We start from the raw sequence: 22120 nt of genomic DNA on the forward strand, positions 1-22120 counted from the left end.
TCTATTTATAGTAAGGAAATTAATAGAACTAGTTTTTTTTGTTAAAGTAATTATTCCCGCATCGACATCGACGATGCCTATCCCGCATCCTCGTCGTTGACTCGGCGGAGGAGTCCGGCTTGATCAGAGGGGCCATGTCCGGGACTGGGCTCCGCCGTGCTGGTTTTGGGAGGTGCTACCTTCCGGGGGGGGGGGGGCGTAGGTTGGTGAGGAGCCAGCCTGTCGTTGACCCGATCCTTGTTTGGTGGCGGTCGCGTGGGCCAGTGACGGTGCCGAGGCTTCCGGACACCGCGGAGGTGGTACGTCACCGTGTCAGCGAGGAGGACCAGCACGTCCGTCGCTACATGGTTGCGTTGGAGGGCAGGTTCGACAATACCTGGCAGGTTCTTCAGGGATCTCACTGGAGCTATTGTCCTGTGATGGTTCCTTCACTTTGGGTGTCCACCGCCCGCGCCGATACCCGTCGGGCGCCCGAACATGTCCCTGGCGCTCATGCGCCAGCCCAAGAAGAAGGCAAGCTCTCGACTGGTTCCCTGGTTGCTCGATCTCGTTTGACTCTCCATCGCTGACTTTTGGGAATAATACAAAAAATAATAATTTTTTTAAAAAAATAGTGAATTCCTAAATGTTAAAGAATTTTGAAAAAATTTCAAAAGCTTTGAAAAGTTCAGGAATTTTAAAAAGAGTCATAAAATTTGTAAAAAGTTCATGAAATCTGGAAAAGAATGTTGACAAATTTAAAAAAAGTTCAAGAAGCGAAGTAAGACGAAGGCTTGCCGGCCATGTCAGCTGCTGTGTAGACGTGTAGTGCAGCGGTGCAGGATGATGTGAGCCACCGTTTCCAAGGCTGGGCGTATGTCACAAACAGCGTCTTGGGTGGAGCACTTTCAGGGCCATGTTGCGCTTTGCGTTCAGTTTTCCTCTGTAAACCAGCCACGTGTTCTTTATCGAGAAAAAAACACAGCAAAAGTAGTTGGCCATCAGGTGAGTCTGAATGTGCAGTTGGAGTTGCCAAGTATACTGTCAGCGACCTTATGCCTACCGGTGGGCTGGTCATGGGGCAGCCAATATGGTTTGGGCTTGCTACGAATTCACTAGACAGATACAGTACAGAGCAATACAAAGTGGGGAGGCAACAAGTGCAGGGGTTTCGGCCTCCTTCCTCCTCTAGTCCTCTCAATTCTCCATTGACAAGCATACACCCCCTCTGTAATTCTGATTTGTAAACCAAACCTTGTCCCAATTGAGTGAATTAGAAGCCGGATGCCTACAAATGTCATCACGGATTTGTCAGCGTGCCGTGCGCCACCTGCCACGGGCAGAAAAGAGAAACAAATTGCATTGAGAACGTACTTGAACCACAGGCAACTTGTATTAGTATACCAGCCGGCCCGCACATCATGGCTTTGTCCTTATATTAGTGTAAGATTACTACAATTCCTAATCCTCCTTTTTTTTGCGAGATAATTCCTAATCCTCCGTTAATCGCCCTGTCCATCTATCTATTGGTTATTGCAGTTTGGTTCAAATGACACGATCAATCATGCCACCAACCCACTAATTGGAGGTGACGTGCTCCACCAAAGGTCCAACGATGACCTCGAGTTTTGCTCTCTTCTGCCGCCCATGTGATTACCTCTCTTTTCCCGATAATAATTATGTAAACAAAGATTCCCAAGAATAGGCCGTCCACCGAGACTGTTTAAAATACGGAAAGACGAACGCTAAAAGATAAAGCCAGACTAGAGACGTGTTACCACACCTTGTTTTGTCGATCTCCTTGGAGGAATGTGCAGCTAGCTGTTTGATTTGAACCAGTCCGGCCTGGTCATATTTTTTTTGCGCCCGATCTCATATTCATTTAGGGGTACACTGCCAGCCTTCGTTTTCCAGCGTCTGCCAGTGCAAAACATCAATATATTTGGGCATTTCAAACTTATCAGTGCAAATTATTAGATATAGGCTGTTTATTTACCGAGGTTGCATTCGATTACTGCTTTTCAAACATAAAATAAGTAAACGGCCTATATTCGAGGATTCCATACGTATCAGGGAGACAATTAATAGCAGCGTCAGTTTTGCACCTTAGATAACACGATCTTGAACACTACACAAGTAGTGAGCTAAACGGTCTTATATTAGTTTACAGAGGGAGTATCAAACATCAAATTTGGAAGATCCTGATATTGCTCATCAAACACGCTTCACACAGAATCTCAAGAAAAAGAAAACTGAATGTATAAAGATGTACCCGGGTGAAGCATCATCTTTGTTTCGATCAGTAGGTTTGCACAAGTAACTTCAAACAGGCCAGTAGGTTTTGCTCAAGCAACTTCGAACAGGCCAGTAGGTTTTGCTCAAGTAACTTCAAACAGGCAAAGGCATGGTGATTTTCAACATGGGAGGGCATAAAAAGCAACACAATTATTGGATTATCTTAGGGTTCTCACCATGCTGCTAGGTGTCTACATGAGCCAGCGAGCCCATTACCACCAATTATAGTGATGCAATTCTATTCACTTGCCTAAAGCGCTAAACTTACCCTTGAACACATTCTACCGAAATAGTTGAACAAATGGCCCATTGATCATGCGGGAAATTCTGAAGACTGGTCTTTCCGTATTGAGGAAAAATGAACTCACAGAAAAGGATCCATGTATAAACAGGAGCTGAATATAATGTTGTGTGCCCAAGTTTTTCACAAAGTACCAAAATTCCGAACACACTTCCAAAATAAATTCGAAGCCCACTACAAGGATAGATAGTAAAACATGGCCATAATTCCAATTTACAAGCCCGAATGAGCATTTGTGCACCCTTGCACGGTAGTGATGAACTACATTGAGGTAAAAGTGTAGCAACGTTTAGGATTCACCAGAGCTTTACACAGCATGGAAGGACCTGGGGAAAGCTTCATCTGATCATCTTTTGCTGGCTGAAAGTCTCCGTGACTGATGAATACACCTTCTGACCTTCTTAATCAACTCAACTTAAAAATTTCTCCAAGGATCTTCATGGATGGATTTTTTCCCCTGTTTGTGTGATTTCAGGGCTCAGTGTTCAATGCCTAAGGGAGCCGAGATACGCCTTTAAATTTTGCTTCATAGTCGCATGTTATCTGCAGAGTAAACAACAAACACATAATTGTATTAGATATATTTGCAGTTGACATCAACTAAAAAAACTATGACTATCCAGAAGAAATTCTTGAAGGCAACGAATGGCCTAAATGGTTATAATTATATGATAACCATTTAAAAAGAATATATGAAAAAAATATGGTACATACTCATATTTTGGTCGGATGTTACGGAACTCTTGCATATTCTCATTTGACTCCCACCACTTCTTCAATGTTGGACAGTTCAGTATACGGAGATCCTTCAGTTTTTCAAGCTGATTGATGCTCTTCGACAAATAATTAATTGCATGGCATCCTTGGAAGGCAAGTTTCTGAAGAGAGGTGAGGCCTCCAAGCCATTCCGGAAGTTCTGTGATGCTATCGCAGTCCGTGAACTGCAAGGATTGGAGGGAGGTGAGTTGTTGCATGCTATCCGGCAAACAGTTCAGCTGATTGCAGGACACGATCTGTAGTTCCTTGAGAGAGGCGAGGCAACCCAATTCTTGTGGAAGTGAGCTCATGCTGTGGCAATCAGAGAAGCAGAGTGTCTGCAGTGAGGATAGGGTCTCAAAGATCTCTGATGAGCTGGTAACGACACCATTGCAATTCTTGATAGTTAAGCTATGGAGTCCAGGAAGGTGGTGCAGCAAACTCCAGCCAGCTACAGGAAAATTGCAGTTCTGGACCTCCAGTTCAGTTACTAGAACAGAACGGCCCTCCACAACAAGACCACTGCCTTGGTTCCTCCATGAAGACATCACCTGGTCGCAGTCTGATATCACCAACCTCTGAGCTCTAGGCGGGAGTGGTCCAAGTACCAATTTGGAGCATTGATGAATCACCAATTCATTGGTGTACCATGTGGCGGTGAACATTTTCAGGCTAATCATATCATGCAGTTCAACCTTATGGAATGGCACTCTGTTGCGACCACTCAAGTCTATTCTTGTGATGCTGGCCATCTTTCTAAGAACAAGCTCTTGCAGGCTGGGTAATAGGCGGAGTGGTGGCAGACTCAAGCACCTCCGAAGGTCCTCCATAATAACCTTTACAAGATTAGGGAGATTGCACGGTGTCCACCAGGCTGGGAAGCAGGTTTCGCCATTATAACCATGTAGCTCAAGGTACTGCAGATTATGTGGCGGCTGCAATTCCCCAAATAAATCTTTGTCCTCCACATTTTTTTTCCGATAAAGCTTTGTTGTCCACATGTCCTTCAGTATCCATAGACCAACAAAGCTTCAATGTTTCAAGCTCTTCTTTCTTCACCAGTGTCACATTCTGTACTTCCTCCATAGACTTCACGTTCTCAAGGCGGCTAATCTCCAACTCTTTACAACTTACATCATTTAGCTGAACAAAGTTGCTGCTCCTACTATTATAAGAGCAAACCACAAACTGGTATGCTTCAAAACCCTGGGAGTTCCTCACAACTATTGACTTCAGGGAGTGCACCTCACCCATCCATCTGTCTACTCTCTCCAGTCTTGCACAGCCTGAGAGATCCAGTGTATGTAGCTTGTTAAGCTTAGCTAGGTTTTTTGGTAGATCAACAAGAAATATGTTATGAGATAGGTCCAAGTACTCCAGACTGGAAAGGCCACTGATACATTCAAGGTAATTGTTGAGACTGTCATCTTCTGGTAGTTGGTAAAAGATAGGATTTAGGAACATGGATAAATTTAAATACCGGAGTTTGGGGAGTTTGCCCCAAACATCTTTTAGCTCCAAGAGTTGCGGCCAGTGATCAGCAAGATGACAACAAGGGTTTGATAAGTTCAAACTCTTGACATTGATAAGGCCACCAAGTGCTTCCACAATCCCTTTAAAGCAAGACCAGAATGATAAGTCCAGATGCTCCATCTTCTTTAGATTGCTGAATGACTCTGGAAGTTCTGTTAGTCTGTAGCACCGTGATAAATCAAGATACAACAAATTTATTAAGTCCCCAAATGACTGGGGCAGATTCACTAGTCCGGCACAGCCCGATAAATCGATATGAAACATATTTATTAGATCCCCAATTGATTCTGGTAAAGTTACTAGCCCAGAGCATCCTGCTAAATTCAGATACCCCAAGTGCCTTAGTTGACAGATAGAATCTGGTAGCTTCTGAAGGAAGCTCTCCTTCAAGGTTGATCAAGACTAAGTCAAGAGTGAATCAAGTTGATCAACTCAAAAAGCGTAGAAGATGTACCAAGAGGGATCAAGTGATCCCATGGTATGGTAAGCATTGTCCATTGTGCTTTGCGTACTAACCCATGGTCTATGTGAGAGTTCTATGTGGGGTTAGGTACGTGTATGGGCATGCGTCAAGAGGAAGATATCACTCAAGCCATGGAGAGGATGACATCAAGTGGTGATCGTCAACAAGATTGCCGTGTGCAAGTTCAAGTGGAGCATCACGAAGAGATCAAGTGCTTGAAGCTTGCCGTCCATTAGGTATCAATGGACTTGTGAAGATGTTCCAAAGAGTGGCTCACCCATAGTGGAGTATGGGGGAGCAATCAACTAGTCTTCATCGAGCGAACGCAATCAAGAATGGTGGTCCAACTTGAGGGAGTCAAGATCGTCATCATCTAGCTCAAGTGGACTTCGTGCAAGGCAAAGGTTTGCCCTTGATAGGTTTTATATTTTACCGGTCTCATGGTGATAATTTGGAGACCGGGTTATAGGATCGATAGCTGTACTATCAAGGGGGGCTCGGCCCGATGGCCAACAAGTGCAGGGGTTTCGGCCTCCTTCCTCCTCTAGTCCTCTCAATTATCCATTGACAAGCATACACCTATTGGGGAACGTAGTAATTTCAAAAAAATTCCTACGCACACGCAAGATCATGGTGATGCATAGCAACGAGAGGGGAGAGTGTTGTCCACGTACCCTCGTAGACCGACAGCGGAAGCGTTATCACAACGCGGTTGATGTAGTCGTACGTCTTCACGATCCGACCGATCAAGTACCGAACGTACGGCACCTCCGAGTTCTACACACGTTCAGCTCGATGACGTCCCTCGAACTCTGATCCAGCCGAGTGTTGAGGGAGAGTTTCGTCAGCACGACGGCGTGGTGACGATGATGATGTTCCACCGACGCAGGGCTTCGCCTAAGCTCCGCGACGGTATTACCGAGGTGTAATATGGTGGAGGGGGGCACCGCACACGGCTAAGAGATCTCAAGGATCAATTGTTGTGTCTCTGGGGTGCCCCCCTGCCCCCGTATATAAAGGAGCAAGGGGGAGGCAGCCGGCCAAGGGGAGAGGCGCGCCATAGGGGGGAGTCCTACTCCCACCGGGAGTAGGACTCCTCCTTTCCTTGTGGGAGTAGGAGAAGGGAAGGGGGAAGGAGAAAGAAGGAAGGGTGCGCCCCCCTTCCCTAGTCCAATTCGGACCAGACCATGGGGAGGGGTGCGGCCACCTTTTGAGGCCTTTCTCTCCTTTCCCGTATGGCCCATTAAGGCCCAATACGAATTCCCGTAACTCTCCGGTACTCCAAAAAATACCCGAATCACTCGGAACCTTTCCGGAGTCCGAATATAGTCGTCCAATATATCGATTTTTACGTCTCGACCATTTCGAGACTCCTCGTCATATCCCCGATCTCATCCGGGACTCCGAACTCCTTCGGTACATCAAAACTCAATAAAACTGTCATCGTAACGTTAAGCGTGCGGACCCTACGGGTTCGAGAACTATGTAGACATGACAGAGACACGTCTCCGGTCAATAACCAATAGCGGGACCTGGATGCCCATATTGGCTCCCACAAATTCTACGAAGATCTTTATCGGTCAGACCGCATAACAACATACGTTGTTCCCTTTGTCACCGGTATGTTACTTGCCCGAGATTTGATCGTCGGTATCTCGATACCTAGTTCAATCTCGTTACCGGCAAGTCTCTTTACTCGTTCCGTAACACATCATCCCGCAACTAACTCATTAGTCACAATGCTTGCAAGGCTTATAGTGATGTGCATTACCGAGTGGGCCCAGAGATACCTCTCCGACAATCGGAGTGACAAATCCTAATCTCGAAATACGCCAACCCAACAAGTACCTTTGGAGACACCTGTAGAGCACCTTTATAATCACCCATTTACGTTGTGACGTTTGGTAGCACACAAAGTGTTCCTCCGGTAAACGGGAGTTGCATAATCTCATAGTCATAGGAACATGTATAAGTCATGAAGAAAGCAATAGCAACATACTAAACGATCGAGTGCTAAGCTAACGGAATGGGTCAAGTCAATCACGTCATTCTCCTAATGAGGTGATCTCGTTAATCAAATGACAACTTATGTCTATGGCTAGGAAACATAACCATCTTTGATTAACGAGCTAGTCAAGTAGAGGCATACTAGTGACACTCTGTTTGTCTATATATTCACACATGTATTATATTTCCGGCTAATACAATTCTAGCATGAATAATAAATATTTATCATGATACAAGGAAATAAATAATACTTTATTATTGCCTCTAGGGCATATTTCCTTCAACACCCCCTCTGTAATTCTGATTTGTAAACTGAACCTTGTCCCAATTGAGTGAATTAGAAGCCGGATGCCCACAAATGTCATCACGGATTTGTCAGCGTGCCGTGCGCCACCTGCCACGGGCAGAAAAGAGAAACAAATTGCATTGAGAACGTACTTGAACCACAGGCAACTTGTATTAGTATACCAGCCGGCCCGCACATCATGGCTTTGTCCTTATATTAGTGTAAGATTACTACAATTCCTAATCCTCCTTTTTTTGCGAGATAATTCCTAATCCTCCGTTAATCGCCCTGTCCATCTATCTATTGGTTATTGCAGTTTGGTTCAAATGACACGATCAATCATGCCACCAACCCACTAATTGGAGGTGACGTGCTCCACCAAAGGTCCAACGATGACCTCGAGTTTTGCTCTCTTCTGCCGCCCATGTGATTACCTCTCTTTTCCCGATAATAATTATGTAAACAAAGATTCCCAAGAATAGGCCGTCCACCGAGACTGTTTAAAATACGGAAAGACGAACGCTAAAAGATAAAGCCAGACTAGAGACGTGTTACCACACCTTGTTTTGTCGATCTCCTTGGAGGAATGTGCAGCTAGCTGTTTGATTTGAACCAGTCCGGCCTGGTCATATTTTTTTTGCGCCCGATCTCATATTCATTTAGGGGTACACTGCCAGCCTTCGTTTTCCAGCGTCTGCCAGTGCAAAACATCAATATATTTGGGCATTTCAAACTTATCAGTGCAAATTATTAGATATAGGCTGTTTATTTACCGAGGTTGCATTCGATTACTGCTTTTCAAACATAAAATAAGTAAACGGCCTATATTCGAGGATTCCATACGTATCACGGAGACAATTAATAGCAGCGTCAGTTTTGCACCTTAGATAACACGATCTTGAACACTACACAAGTAGTGAGCTAAACGGTCTTATATTAGTTTACAGAGGGAGTACCAAACATCAAATTTGGAAGATCCTGATATTGCTCATCAAACACGCTTCACACAGAATCTCAAGAAAAAGAAAACTGAATGTATAAAGATGTACCTGGGTGAAGCATCATCTTTGTTTCGATCAGTAGGTTTGCACAAGTAACTTCAAACAGGCCAGTAGGTTTTGCTCAAGCAACTTCGAACAGGCCAGTAGGTTTTGCTCAAGTAACTTCAAACAGGCAAAGGCATGGTGATTTTCAACATGGGAGGGCATAAAAAGCAACACAATTATTGGATTATCTTAGGGTTCTCACCATGCTGCTAGGTGTCTACATGAGCCAGCGAGCCCATTACCACCAATTATAGTGATGCAATTCTATTCACTTGCCTAAAGCGCTAAACTTACCCTTGAACACATTCTACCGAAATAGTTGAACAAATGGCCCATTGATCATGCGGGAAATTCTGAAGACTGGTCTTTCCGTATTGAGGAAAAATGAACTCACAGAAAAGGATCCATGTATAAACAGGAGCTGAATATAATGTTGTGTGCCCAAGTTTTTCACAAAGTACCAAAATTCCGAACACACTTCCAAAATAAATTCGAAGCCCACTGCAAGGATAGATAGTAAAACATGGCCATAATTCCAATTTACAAGCCCGAATGAGCATTTGTGCACCCTTGCACGGTAGTGATGAACTACATTGAGGTAAAAGTGTAGCAACGTTTAGGATTCACCAGAGCTTTACACAGCATGGAAGGACCTGGGGAAAGCTTCTTCTGATCATCTTTTGCTGGCTGAAAGTCTCCGTGACTGATGAATACACCTTCTGACCTTCTTAATCAACTCAACTTAAAAATTTCTCCAAGGATCTTCATGGATGGATTTTTTTCCCCTGTTTGTGTGATTTCAGGGCTCAGTGTTCAATGCCTAAGGGAGCCGAGATACGCCTTTAAATTTTGCTTCATAGTCGCATGTTATCTGCAGAGTAAACAACAAACACATAATTGTATTAGATATATTTGCAGTTGACATCAACTAAAAAAACTATGACTATCCAGAAGAAATTCTTGAAGGCAACGAATGGCCTAAATGGTTATAATTAATATGATAACCATTTAAATAGAATATATGAAAAAATATGGTACATACTCATATTTTGGTCGGATGTTACGGAACTCTTGCATATTCTCATTTGACTCCCACCACTTCTTCAATGTTGGACAGTTCAGTATACGGAGATCCTTCAGTTTTTCAAGCTGATTGATGCTCTTCGACAAATAATTAATTGCATGGCATCCTTGGAAGGCAAGTTTCTGAAGAGAGGTGAGGCCTCCAAGCCATTCCGGAAGTTCTGTGATGCTATCGCAGTCCGTGAACTGCAAGGATTGGAGGGAGGTGAGTTGTTGCATGCTATCCGGCAAACAGTTCAGCTGATTGCAGGACACGATCTGTAGTTCCTTGAGAGAGGCGAGGCAACCCAATTCTTGTGGAAGTGAGCTCATGCTGTGGCAATCAGAGAAGCAGAGTGTCTGCAGTGAGGATAGGGTCTCAAAGATCTCTGATGAGCTGGTAGCGACACCATTGCAATTCTTGATAGTTAAGCTATGGAGTCCAGGAAGGTGGTGCAGCAAACTCCAGCCAGCTACAGGAAAATTGCAGTTCTGGACCTCCAGTTCAGTTACTAGAACAGAACGGCCCTCCACAACAAGACCACTGCCTTGGTTCCTCCATGAAGACATCACCTGGTCGCAGTCTGATATCACCAACCTCTGAGCTCTAGGCGGGAGTGGTCCAAGTACCAATTTGGAGCATTGATGAATCACCAATTCATTGGTGTACCATGTGGCGGTGAACATTTTCAGGCTAATCATATCATGCAGTTCAACCTTATGGAATGGCACTCTGTTGCGACCACTCAAGTCTATTCTTGTGATGCTGGCCATCTTTCTAAGAACAAGCTCTTGCAGGCTGGGTAATAGGCGGAGTGGTGGCAGACTCAAGCACCTCCGAAGGTCCTCCATAATAACCTTTACAAGATTAGGGAGATTGCACGGTGTCCACCAGGCTGGGAAGCAGGTTTCGCCATTATAACCATGTAGCTCAAGGTACTGCAGATTATGTGGCGGCTGCAATTCCCCAAATAAATCTTTGTCCTCCACATTTTTTTCCGATAAAGCTTTGTTGTCCACATGTCCTTCAGTATCCATAGACCAACAAAGCTTCAATGTTTCAAGCTCTTCTTTCTTCACCAATGTCACATTCTGTACTTCCTCCATAGACTTCACGTTCTCAAGGCGGCTAATCTCCAACTCTTTACAACTTACATCATTTAGCTGAACAAAGTTGCTGCTCCTACTATTATAAGAGCAAACCACAAACTGGTATGCTTCAAGACCCTGGGAGTTCCTCACAACTATTGACTTCAGGCAGTGCACCTCACCCATCCATCTGTCTACTCTCTCCAGTCTTGCACAGCCTGAGAGATCCAGTGTATGTAGCTTGTTAAGCTTAGCTAGGTTTTTTGGTAGATCAACAAGAAATATGTTATGAGATAGGTCCAAGTACTCCAGACTGGAAAGGCCACTGATACATTCAAGGTAATTGTTGAGACTGTCATCTTCTGGTAGTTGGTAAAAGATAGGATTTAGGAACATGGATAAATTTAAATACCGGAGTTTGGGGAGTTTGCCCCAAACATCTTTTAGCTCCAAGAGTTGCGGCCAGTGATCAGCAAGATGACAACAAGGGTTTGATAAGTTCAAACTCTTGACATTGATAAGGCCACCAAGTGCTTCCACAATCCCTTTAAAGCAAGACCAGAATGATAAGTCCAGATGCTCCATCTTCTTTAGATTGCTGAATGACTCTGGAAGTTCTGTTAGTCTGTAGCACCGTGATAAATCAAGATACAACAAATTTATTAAGTCCCCAAATGACTGGGGCAGATTCACTAGTCCGGCACAGCCCGATAAATCGATATGAAACATATTTATTAGATCCCCAATTGATTCTGGTAAAGTTACTAGCCCAGAGCATCCTGCTAAATTCAGATACCCCAAGTGCCTTAGTTGACAGATAGAATCTGGTAGCTTCTGAAGGAAGCTCTCCTTCAAGGTTGATCAAGACTAAGTCAAGAGTGAATCAAGTTGATCAACTCAAAAAGCGTAGAAGATGTACCAAGAGGGATCAAGTGATCCCATGGTATGGTAAGCATTGTCCATTGTGCTTTGCGTACTAACCCATGGTCTATGTGAGAGTTCTATGTGGGGTTAGGTACGTGTATGGGCATGCGTCAAGAGGAAGATATCACTCAAGCCATGGAGAGGATGACATCAAGTGGTGATCGTCAACAAGATTGCCGTGTGCAAGTTCAAGTGGAGCATCACGAAGAGATCAAGTGCTTGAAGCTTGCCGTCAATTATGGTATCAATGGACTTGTGAAGATGTTCCAAAGAGTGGCTCACCCATAGTGGAGTATGGGGGAGCAATCAACTAGTCTTCATCGAGCGAACGCAATCAAGAAAGGTGGTCCAACTTGAGGGAGTCAAGATCGTCATCATCTAGCTCAAGTGGACTTCGTGCAAGGCAAAGGTTTGCCCTTGATAGGTTTTATATTTTACCGGTCTCATGGTGATAATTTGGAGACCGGGTTATAGGATCGATAGCTGTACTATCAAGGGGGGCTCGGCCCGATGGCCAACAAGTGCAGGGGTTTCGGCCTCCTTCCTCCTCTAGTCCTCTCAATTATCCATTGACAAGCATACACCTATTGGGGAACGTAGTAATTTCAAAAAAATTCCTACGCACACGCAAGATCATGGTGATGCATAGCAACAAGAGGGGAGAGTGTTGTCCACGTACCCTCGTAGACCGACAGCGGAAGCGTTATCACAACGCGGTTGATGTAGTCGTACGTCTTCACGATCCGACCGATCAAGTACCGAACGTACGGCACCTCCGAGTTCTACACACGTTCAGCTCGATGACGTCCCTCGAACTCCGATCCAGCCGAGTGTTGAGGGAGAGTTTCGTCAGCACGACGGCGTGGTGACGATGATGATGTTCCACCGACGCAGGGCTTCGCCTAAGCTCCGCAACGGTATTACCGAGGTGTAATATGGTGGAGGGGGGCACCGCACACGGCTAAGAGATCTCAAGGATCAATTGTTGTGTCTCTGGGGTGCCCCCCTGCCCCCGTATATAAAGGAGCAAGGGGGAGGCAGCCGGCCAAGGGGAGAGGCGCGCCATAGGGGGGAGTCCTACTCCCACCGGGAGTAGGACTCCTCCTTTCCTTGTGGGAGTAGGAGAAGGGAAGGGGGAAGGAGAAAGAAGGAAGGGTGCGCCCCCCTTCCCTAGTCCAATTCGGACCAGACCATGGGGAGGGGTGCGGCCACCTTTTGAGGCCTTTCTCTCCTTTCCCGTATGGCCCATTAAGGCCCAATACGAATTCCCGTAACTCTCCGGTACTCCAAAAAATACCCGAATCACTCGGAACCTTTCCGAAGTCCGAATATAGTCGTCCAATATATCGATTTTTACGTCTCGACCATTTCGAGACTCCTCGTCATATCCCCGATCTCATCCGGGACTCCGAACTCCTTCGGTACATCAAAACTCAATAAAACTGTCATCGTAACGTTAAGCGTGCGGACCCTACGGGTTCGAGAACTATGTAGACATGACAGAGACACGTCTCCGGTCAATAACCAATAGCGGGACCTGGATGCCCATATTGGCTCCCACATATTCTACGAAGATCTTTATCGGTCAGACCGCATAACAACATACGTTGTTCCCTTTGTCACCGGTATGTTACTTGCCCGAGATTTGATCGTCGGTATCTCGATACCTAGTTCAATCTCGTTACCGGCAAGTCTCTTTACTCGTTCCGTAACACATCATCCCGCAACTAACTCATTAGTCACAATGCTTGCAAGGCTTATAGTGATGTGCATTACCGAGTGGGCCCAGAGATACCTCTCCGACAATCGGAGTGACAAATCCTAATCTCGAAATACGCCAACCCAACAAGTACCTTTGGAGACACCTGTAGAGCACCTTTATAATCACCCATTTACGTTGTGACGTTTGGTAGCACACAAAGTGTTCCTCCGGTAAACGGGAGTTGCATAATCTCATAGTCATAGGAACATGTATAAGTCATGAAGAAAGCAATAGCAACATACTAAACGATCGAGTGCTAAGCTAACGGAATGGGTCAAGTCAATCACGTCATTCTCCTAATGAGGTGATCTCGTTAATCAAATGACAACTTATGTCTATGGCTAGGAAACATAACCATCTTTGATTAACGAGCTAGTCAAGTAGAGGCATACTAGTGACACTCTGTTTGTCTATATATTCACACATGTATTATATTTCCGGTTAATACAATTCTAGCATGAATAATAAATATTTATCATGATACAAGGAAATAAATAATACTTTATTATTGCCTCTAGGGCATATTTCCTTCAACACCCCCTCTGTAATTCTGATTTGTAAACCGAACCTTGTCCCAATTGAGTGAATTAGAAGCCGGATGCCCACAAATGTCATCACGGATTTGTCAGCGTGCCGTGCGCCACCTGCCACGGGCAGAAAAGAGAAACAAATTGCATTGAGAACGTACTTGAACCACAGGCAACTTGTATTAGTATACCAGCCGGCCCGCACATCATGGCTTTGTCCTTATATTAGTGTAAGATTACTACAATTCCTAATCCTCCTTTTTTTGCGAGATAATTCCTAATCCTCCGTTAATCGCCCTGTCCATCTATCTATTGGTTATTGCAGTTTGGTTCAAATGACACGATCAATCATGCCACCAACCCACTAATTGGAGGTGACGTGCTCCACCAAAGGTCCAACGATGACCTCGAGTTTTGCTCTCTTCTGCCGCCCATGTGATTACCTCTCTTTTCCCGATAATAATTATGTAAACAAAGATTCCCAAGAATAGGCCGTCCACCGAGACTGTTTAAAATACGGAAAGACGAACGCTAAAAGATAAAGCCAGACTAGAGACGTGTTACCACACCTTGTTTTGTCGATCTCCTTGGAGGAATGTGCAGCTAGCTGTTTGATTTGAACCAGTCCGGCCTGATCATATTTATTTTGCGCCCGATCTCATATTCATTTAGGGGTACACTGCCAGCCTTCGTTTTCCAGCGTCTGCCAGTGCAAAACATCAATATATTTGGGCATTTCAAACTTATCAGTGCAAATTATCAGATATAGGCTGTTTATTTACCGAGGTTGCATTCGATTACTGCTTTTCAAACATAACATAAGTAAACGGCCTATATTCGAGGATTCCATACGTATCATGGAGACAATTAATAGCAGCGTCAGTTTTGCACCTTAGATAACAAGATTGTCACGACCGGTTTTTCAATAAAATATTTATTGAGAGACCAATCCCTTTTACGGACCAGTAAAGAAGAATTCCTTCTCACTGGTAGACAATATCTTGGTCACGGAAGAAAAATACCAGGAGTACTGAATATAATACAAGGTTGAGCGGAGACTGCTCAACAATTTATTACATGCACACCATTAAAACATAATGGCGGATAGGGTGGCATAACTACTAGCTCACGATAGAAGTGGTGGTGAAAATATCACAGCGGAGCGGGTGATATGACTCCTGAAAACTACAGCTCTTCGAGCATCGGGTTGAAGCTCGAGGAGATTTATTGCGGGTGGCGGAAGCGTATATTATACAAGTGACCAATATCCAGGATCGCACGGCACTGACTGGGATTCCTCTAGGCGTCGGACTCACTATCAAACTCTTCATCCATGAGATCGCCTTCGTCAACATCTGGCCAAATCAACAAGCCAGGTGAGTACTATGAAAGTACTCGCAAGACAGTTCGGACATAAGATATAACAAATGTAAACATGATGCATTTGAACAGTTTAACAAGTGCACTCAGACATAGAGATAATACTGCATGGGAGATAAAAGAGAAGTCGGGCGGTAGTCCTCCCGAAATCCCAAAACAAATACTGGGTGCCAAACGAGGGTCTGAATGACTCCTCGAGAGGAAAATGCAGGAACAATAATGTCGTAGTCGGGCGTCGGGGCGACACCACATAAAGGGCTTATAACAGAAAATGAAAGACAATGCGTGCCACAGTCGGACGTCTGAGCGACATCACATAAAGGGCTTATATTGAAAGTAAAAGACAAACATGCCACAGTCGGACGTCTAAGCGACATCACATAAAGGGCTTATATCGAAAGTAAAAGACAAACATGCCACAGTCGGACGTCTGAGCGACATCACATAAAGGGCTTATATTCAAAGTAAAAGACAAACATGCCACAGTCGGACGTCTAAGCGACATCACATAAAGGGCTTATCTTCATAGCTTAGTAGCTCATGAATTTTAAATCATATCAAGAGAATAATCAGGCATGAGATAAATAACAGGGTTAGTCCATCCTTAGGAAAAAAATGTTTAACCAAGTTTACCACTCAAGTTTGGTTACCGGGGATAATACCACGAGGACTTGACATAGATATGGGTACACTGATCACGATACTTGACCTTGGATACGATGACTCGGAAGGATTTGACTCTACAGAGTTTGTACTTTAACCACAGCCAACGGATTTCAGTAGTCACGGGGACTAGTTCCGTTTACGGTGTTTTGGAAGAAACACGTCTAACCAGTACACACCCATTCAACATTCCGAAGCCAGGAATCACCCTCGGCAACGTTCAAGAAAAACCTTGAGACGGGGAGGCTACAACCTCGCGTAGCATGGGATCAAATTTCTATACGCGCGCTCTAAGGGGTGCCCCCCTCTCGGTCCCAACCGGAAACACCCATGCCCCCTGACCGGATGACTGGCTTTAATCCAGGGCCATGGAACCCTCATCCCGGCCCTTCTATTTGGTGTGTACACGGAAAGAGGTTACCAACTTACTAAACCGCATTCTGGCAGAAAACATGTGGTAGCACGGAAGGGGGAAGAACGATAACGTGACTCCGTCCACGTTAACGTCGGAAATAAATCGGATGACGTAAGGCTGGCATGCTACAACAGTACCACCTTACTGCCCTTCATGTCACCACATGACTAGGCCATCTCTCATCAGAGATCACAGTAACTTTGGAACACACGGGTAGTTGCCTCACATGCAACGAGATACTCACCGATACTCATATGCCATGCACAACCTTTCACGCAAACATGCAAAGCACCTATCATATCAAAGGTTCAAACATGCTTGCCTGGTTCAGAGAAGTCGGAGTCTAGCTCGGCGAAGTTCGCGGCTCCGTCACCTCTCCCGGAACCTACGGTATAGCGAAAAATGCATACTAACGTGAAAAACCAACGCGTGCATAAAATTTGTTCCAAATTTTTTTCAAATAAATCCCATAAAAAACTAGACAAAATTATAAGACTGTCAGAAAAAGAATCACTCAAAAATCACTTTTTATTAAAAAGTTATAAGGGTTTCTGTCCAGGGACTCATCTGTAATGAAACAGAAAATATCCAGGGACTTAACTGAGAAAACAGAAAATGGTTCGAATAGAAACGCGCCAGCCCACAGAGAAAACGTACTCTGCCCGAAGGCGCCAACAGAAAATGCTTCGGGGGTGAAAGAAGAGAGGCTGACGTGGGGGGTCCACATGTCAGGTTTGAAAAACCTCGCCGGCGCCCGAAGGCTGCGGTGGTCGCCGGCGTCGAACCACGGCGAGTCAGGGAGATCGGAGTGTACCAAGAGTATCAGCGTGTCCTTCCGCATTGGTGGGTGGTGGACTTGGGCGTCGGGGAGCACCACGTCGACAGCGACACTTTCTCCGGCGGACGGCGGCTCGGGCGATGGTGGGGAACTCCGGTGGTCTGCTGCAAACTTCGAATTGAAGCGCGGGTCAGAAGGAGGGATGCACTAGAGAGCTACTGGCAAGAGATGGGAGGCAGAGGTGCATGCACAGGAGCGAATCGAGCTGGATCCCGTGGCGGGTCGCGGCGGCCGGAGTTGAGGAAGGAGACTCCCTCGGGGCTCTTCCAGTGGCTAGGCGGGGTCTTGGTGGAGTGCAGAGGTGGTGTGGGTACTAGCTGGAGCTCGGGGCCTCTATTTATAGGCGGCTCGAGGGGGTGGCCGTGAACAGAGAATCTCCGGCGAGCGATTACGGCGAGGCAGTGGATGGTCAGTGGGTTTAAGTGGCCAGGCAGCATCAGTGAGATGTACTGGTGCCGTTCCCCCGCTAATCCTGGTCGGTCATGGCGTAATGGCGCTGGTCCACGGCGGGGTGGCCGTACGGGCATGACGGCGGCAGAGAGCGCGCTCCGCGCCCAGTGGTTCACGGCGAGGGTGGCAGCGCGCACGGGGGAGTGGAAGACCACGCGGCGGCCTCCGGTGGCTTGGGCGGCGCTGGACGGCGCCGTCTGCGCTGTGCCTCTCTCTGGCGGCCGCAAAGCCACCGCTGGCGTCGGTCACGGGGCGGCGCACCTCCTGCTGCTCGTCGCCGACGCCCGCAAGCATCCAGGCGCTCGTGCGGTGCAGAGGACAAGGGGGAGGGGACAGGAAACACTGCGACGCCGGGGCACTGGTGAGATTGGCAACGGACACTGAAGAAACGACAGGGGTTCAGACACTGTTAACTGAATTTGACTGAACATGACATTGACAGTGCTCTGAAGGTATGGGGGAGCAATCAACTAGTCTTCATCGAGCGAACGCAATCAAGAAAGGTGGTCCAACTTGAGGGAGTCAAGATCGTCATCATCTAGCTCAAGTGGACTTCGTGCAAGGCAAAGGTTTGCCCTTGATAGGTTTTATATTTTACCGGTCTCATGGTGATAATTTGGAGACCGGGTTATAGGATCGATAGCCGTACTATCAAGGGGGGCTCTCAAGTGAGTAGCTTGATCGTATCGTTCATCGAGAGCTCAAACCTTTGCATCCTTGCATCATCTTTCTTGATTCTTATTTGTATTTTATTTTGAGGTTTTAGAGCTTGTGGTTATCTTCGTCACAAGCTCTAGTACTTCGAAAACGGATTTCATATGCCTCTTCTATTGCGTTTTCGGTGTTGGAGGTTTTACCAGTCTTATTCAAGGAAGGGTTCTCACCATTTTCTCTTGAGACTTTTCTATTTTGCTTCTTATTTATATTTCTTTCAATATTGTGTTAGCTCTTGTCGCTAGCTTTCCAACAAACTTGGTTTCATCGAATTCGGAGTCCGTTTGCAAAAGTTGTGGCAGTTTTGGTGTTCTAAAAAGGCTGCAGCGGTACTACCGCGAATTGGAGCGGATGTAATTTTTTACTACCACTCCAAAGTGGTACTACCGCGGCTCCTACAATGGTACTACCGCTCCGGACCAAAAACTTGTCCGAAACTCAGCGGAAGTAGGCACGGTTGTATTTTTTTAGTACCGCTCGCAAGCAGTAGTACCGTTACCCCTAGCGGTAGTACCGTGAGGACGAGCGGTAGTACCGCTCCGGCGGTTCTACCAGCCCTTTGCCTCCTCACTGTTGTTTTTCAAAGGGGTTCTACCGCCCTAGTGGTAGTACCGCTCCTTGGAGCGGTAGTACCGCTCTGTGCGGGCTGTGAGGTTAACGGTTGGATTTTTTCCCACCTATAAAAGGGGGTCTTCTTCCCCAATGGACCTTATCCTTTGAGCTCGAGTTCTTCCCCATTGTTGACCTTCTTTGAGCTTGCTAACTCTCAATCCCTCCATGGATTCTTGCTAGTTTTTTGAGGGAAAAGAGAGAGGAGATCTAGATCCACATTTCCACCAATCACTTTCTCCTCTATGTGAGGGGAACCCCTTGGATCTAGATCTTGGAGTTCTTGGTGTTCTCCTTCTTGTTCTTCCTCTCACTTTCCTCCCTAGCATTAGTTGCTTCAGTGGGATTTGAGAGAGAAGGACTTGGGCACTCCGTGTGCCATTGCCATTGCATTTGGTGCATCGATTTGAGTTCTTCAGGGTGATACGTGGAAGTTACAAGTTGAGAAGCTTTTTACTCTTGGGTGTTTGGTACCCTTGAGCTTGTTCCTCTTGGGTGCTTGGGCTCCCTAGACGGTTGATGTCACCTCGGAGCCATATTCCATTGTGGTGAAGCTTCGTGGTGTCGTTGGGGAGATAGCCCCAACCTTTGTGGTGTTCGGAGCTCAATCATTGTGGTGTAAAGCTCCGAGCAAGCGTCGGGGTCTCTAATTAGGTTGTGGAGATCGCCCCGAGCAATTTGACGGGTACCGGTGACCGCCCCCAAGGGTTGTCAAAGTGTACGGGTTCGGTGACCGCCCCCAAGGGTTGCCATTTGTACGGGTTCGGTGACCACCCTCAAGGGTCCCTTAGTGGAATCACGGCATCTTGCATTGTGCGAGGGCGTGAGGAGATTACGGTGGCCCTAGTGGCTTCTTGGGGAGCATTGTGCCTCCACACCGCTCCAAACGGAGATTAGCATCCGCAAGTGTGTGAACTTCGGGATACATCGTCGTCTCCGCGTGCCTCGGTTATCTCTTACCCGAGCCCTTTACTTATGCACTTTACTTTGTGATAGCCATATTGTTTCTTGTCATATATCTTGCTATCACTTAGTTGTTTATCTTGCTTAGCATAAGTTGTTGGTGCACATAGGTGAGCCTAGTTGTTGTAGGTTTTGTGCTTGACAAATTAACCGTTAGGTTTATTCCGCATTTGTTCAAGCCTAAACCGTAATTATTTTAAAAGCGCCTATTCACCCCCCCCCCTCTAGGCGGTATCCACGATGTTTCACCGACGACTTGATAAAATCCACAGATATTATGGACCATCGACGGCGGAGAGAAGCGTCGACTGGTCAAATCAAAATTTGTTTCATTCATCGAAGAACTCAATGATCCGCATCCAATATGTGTTGATTGGTTGCTTGGTTCCGACGGACGCATCAATTCTTCCAACCCATACATAGCAATATATCTTCACCATTTGTGTGGTTTCCAGTTCTTCCCCTAGGATAATAGCATCAAGAAACCCCTCATCCTTCTTCATCATCATATGGGGTTTCAAACTCTTGAGATGGAAATTTGAGAGATAAAATATTTATTTTCAACATTTAAATATTGCAGAAATGTTTCATCATCAACACTACATTCACACAGTTCAACATAAAAACACATCACTTGTCATTGCATTCAACACTAGAAGCACAATCGAAATAAAAAAGGAAGGAATTTTTTTCTTTACCTTTCGGACATACTATCGAACATGTTGCGGGCGCTAGTGATGGTCGCCGCAAGTGTTGACAGCTCATCCTCCACGACCAGCAGCGGGGAAGGAGGAGGAGGAGGAGGAGGAGGGGGAGGGTCCGGAGTAGCAGCGGCAGCTAACAGAGTAGCCAGCTTTGGCTGCCTTCGCCTTCTTGGATGCTGCCACAGCCCAAGGGTCGCACGGTGGGCGCTTCATGTTAGGTGTTGCGACTCCTTTTTTTTATCTTTTGACTTGCTTGTATGGGCTACTCCCCACCACCTTGTTTCACTTCGGTCGTTTGGGCTTATCTAAAGCGAAGCGAAAGCCTGTTTTGAGATCCTATTGCTGGCGGTAGCTACTACTTTCCCCCGACGGCCTAGCCAATTCATCATGCCTCTCTCCTCATTTGCTACCTCCCTCCACCGCGAATAGCTCGCCCCTTTCCTCAGACGAGGACAGACTGACACAATGCACCCCATCCCTCCATCTCAAACCAGATGGGTTTTGCTAATAATACACTAAAACTCATGAGCACGAACCCCAAAAAACGGAGACAAATATTCTAGGAACACGCTTTGAGATTTGTGTATGCTCCAAAATTTGCCAGTTCGGAATTTTGGCTGAGCGTCAAATTGAAATTAGGCAACTACAATTTAGCAAAAAATTTGTTTTAATGCACGTAGCACATGCTAATTAGTATATATTTCAAAAATGAAGAAAGGAAGAAGCACCAAATAACAATTATAAGACTCACAGCGGCCGACCCATTACCTCTTGCACGCGGAGAAAACAAATCTAGAACTCGTGATGAAAAAAATTGTTGGCTGCCCTTCCTAAAAAAACTGTTCATCCGGCTTTTTTACAGACTGAAAAATGTATTATTTGAAATACATGTGAAATTTAAATTTTCATAGATTAGAAATTGTTCATGTACAAGGAAAAAAATTGATAAGTGTGTTAGAAAAATATGTTAATGCGTTTGGGAAAAACTTTATGGATTTTTAAAAATGCTCATGTGTTTGAAATGTTTTTCATAAACTTTAGCAAGGTGTTCATAAACTTTAAAATATTTCCTATATGATTTAAAAAACTCATGTATTGGGGAAAGTTAAAAATATGACCAGAAAAATGAAATGGATTTTAGTTTATGATTTTCAATATTCATTTAATCTAAAAATATATTCATCTGACTAATTTATATCATCAGGTTAGAAAACAATTAAACTTTTTGTGTGTTATAGAATGATGTTCACATATATGAAAAATAATACTCGGGTATTTTCAAAATGTGCTCAAATAATTTTATTTTTGGTTGTGAACCGCTTCCGATTGATAGCCTCTACCTGGTTGCTTCCGC

The 22120-nt window shown here is 45.4% G+C and overlaps 2 protein-coding genes across 2 annotated transcripts; both read right to left on the bottom strand.

The window, feature by feature from the left end:
- Nucleotides 1-3101: 3101 nt before the first annotated feature.
- On the bottom strand, nucleotides 3102-8972 carry LOC123055506 (disease resistance protein RPV1-like). Its single transcript, XM_044479503.1, has 4 exons — nucleotides 8961-8972; nucleotides 4317-5248; nucleotides 3312-4285; nucleotides 3102-3118 (listed from the first exon to the last, which is right to left on the bottom strand). Exons 1-4 carry the CDS (start codon nucleotides 8970-8972, stop codon nucleotides 3102-3104), a joined length of 1935 nt encoding a protein of 644 aa, XP_044335438.1.
- Nucleotides 8973-9520: 548 nt separating this feature from the next.
- LOC123055507 (disease resistance protein RPV1-like) lies at nucleotides 9521-20979 on the bottom strand. The gene is made up of 3 exons (XM_044479505.1): nucleotides 20905-20979; nucleotides 9731-11666; nucleotides 9521-9537 (listed from the first exon to the last, which is right to left on the bottom strand). Exons 1-3 carry the CDS (start codon nucleotides 20977-20979, stop codon nucleotides 9521-9523), a joined length of 2028 nt encoding a protein of 675 aa, XP_044335440.1.
- Nucleotides 20980-22120: the final 1141 nt, after the last annotated feature.

Source organism: Triticum aestivum, chromosome 2D, assembly GCF_018294505.1.
Source record: "Triticum aestivum cultivar Chinese Spring chromosome 2D, IWGSC CS RefSeq v2.1, whole genome shotgun sequence".
NCBI lineage: Eukaryota > Viridiplantae > Streptophyta > Magnoliopsida > Poales > Poaceae > Triticum > Triticum aestivum.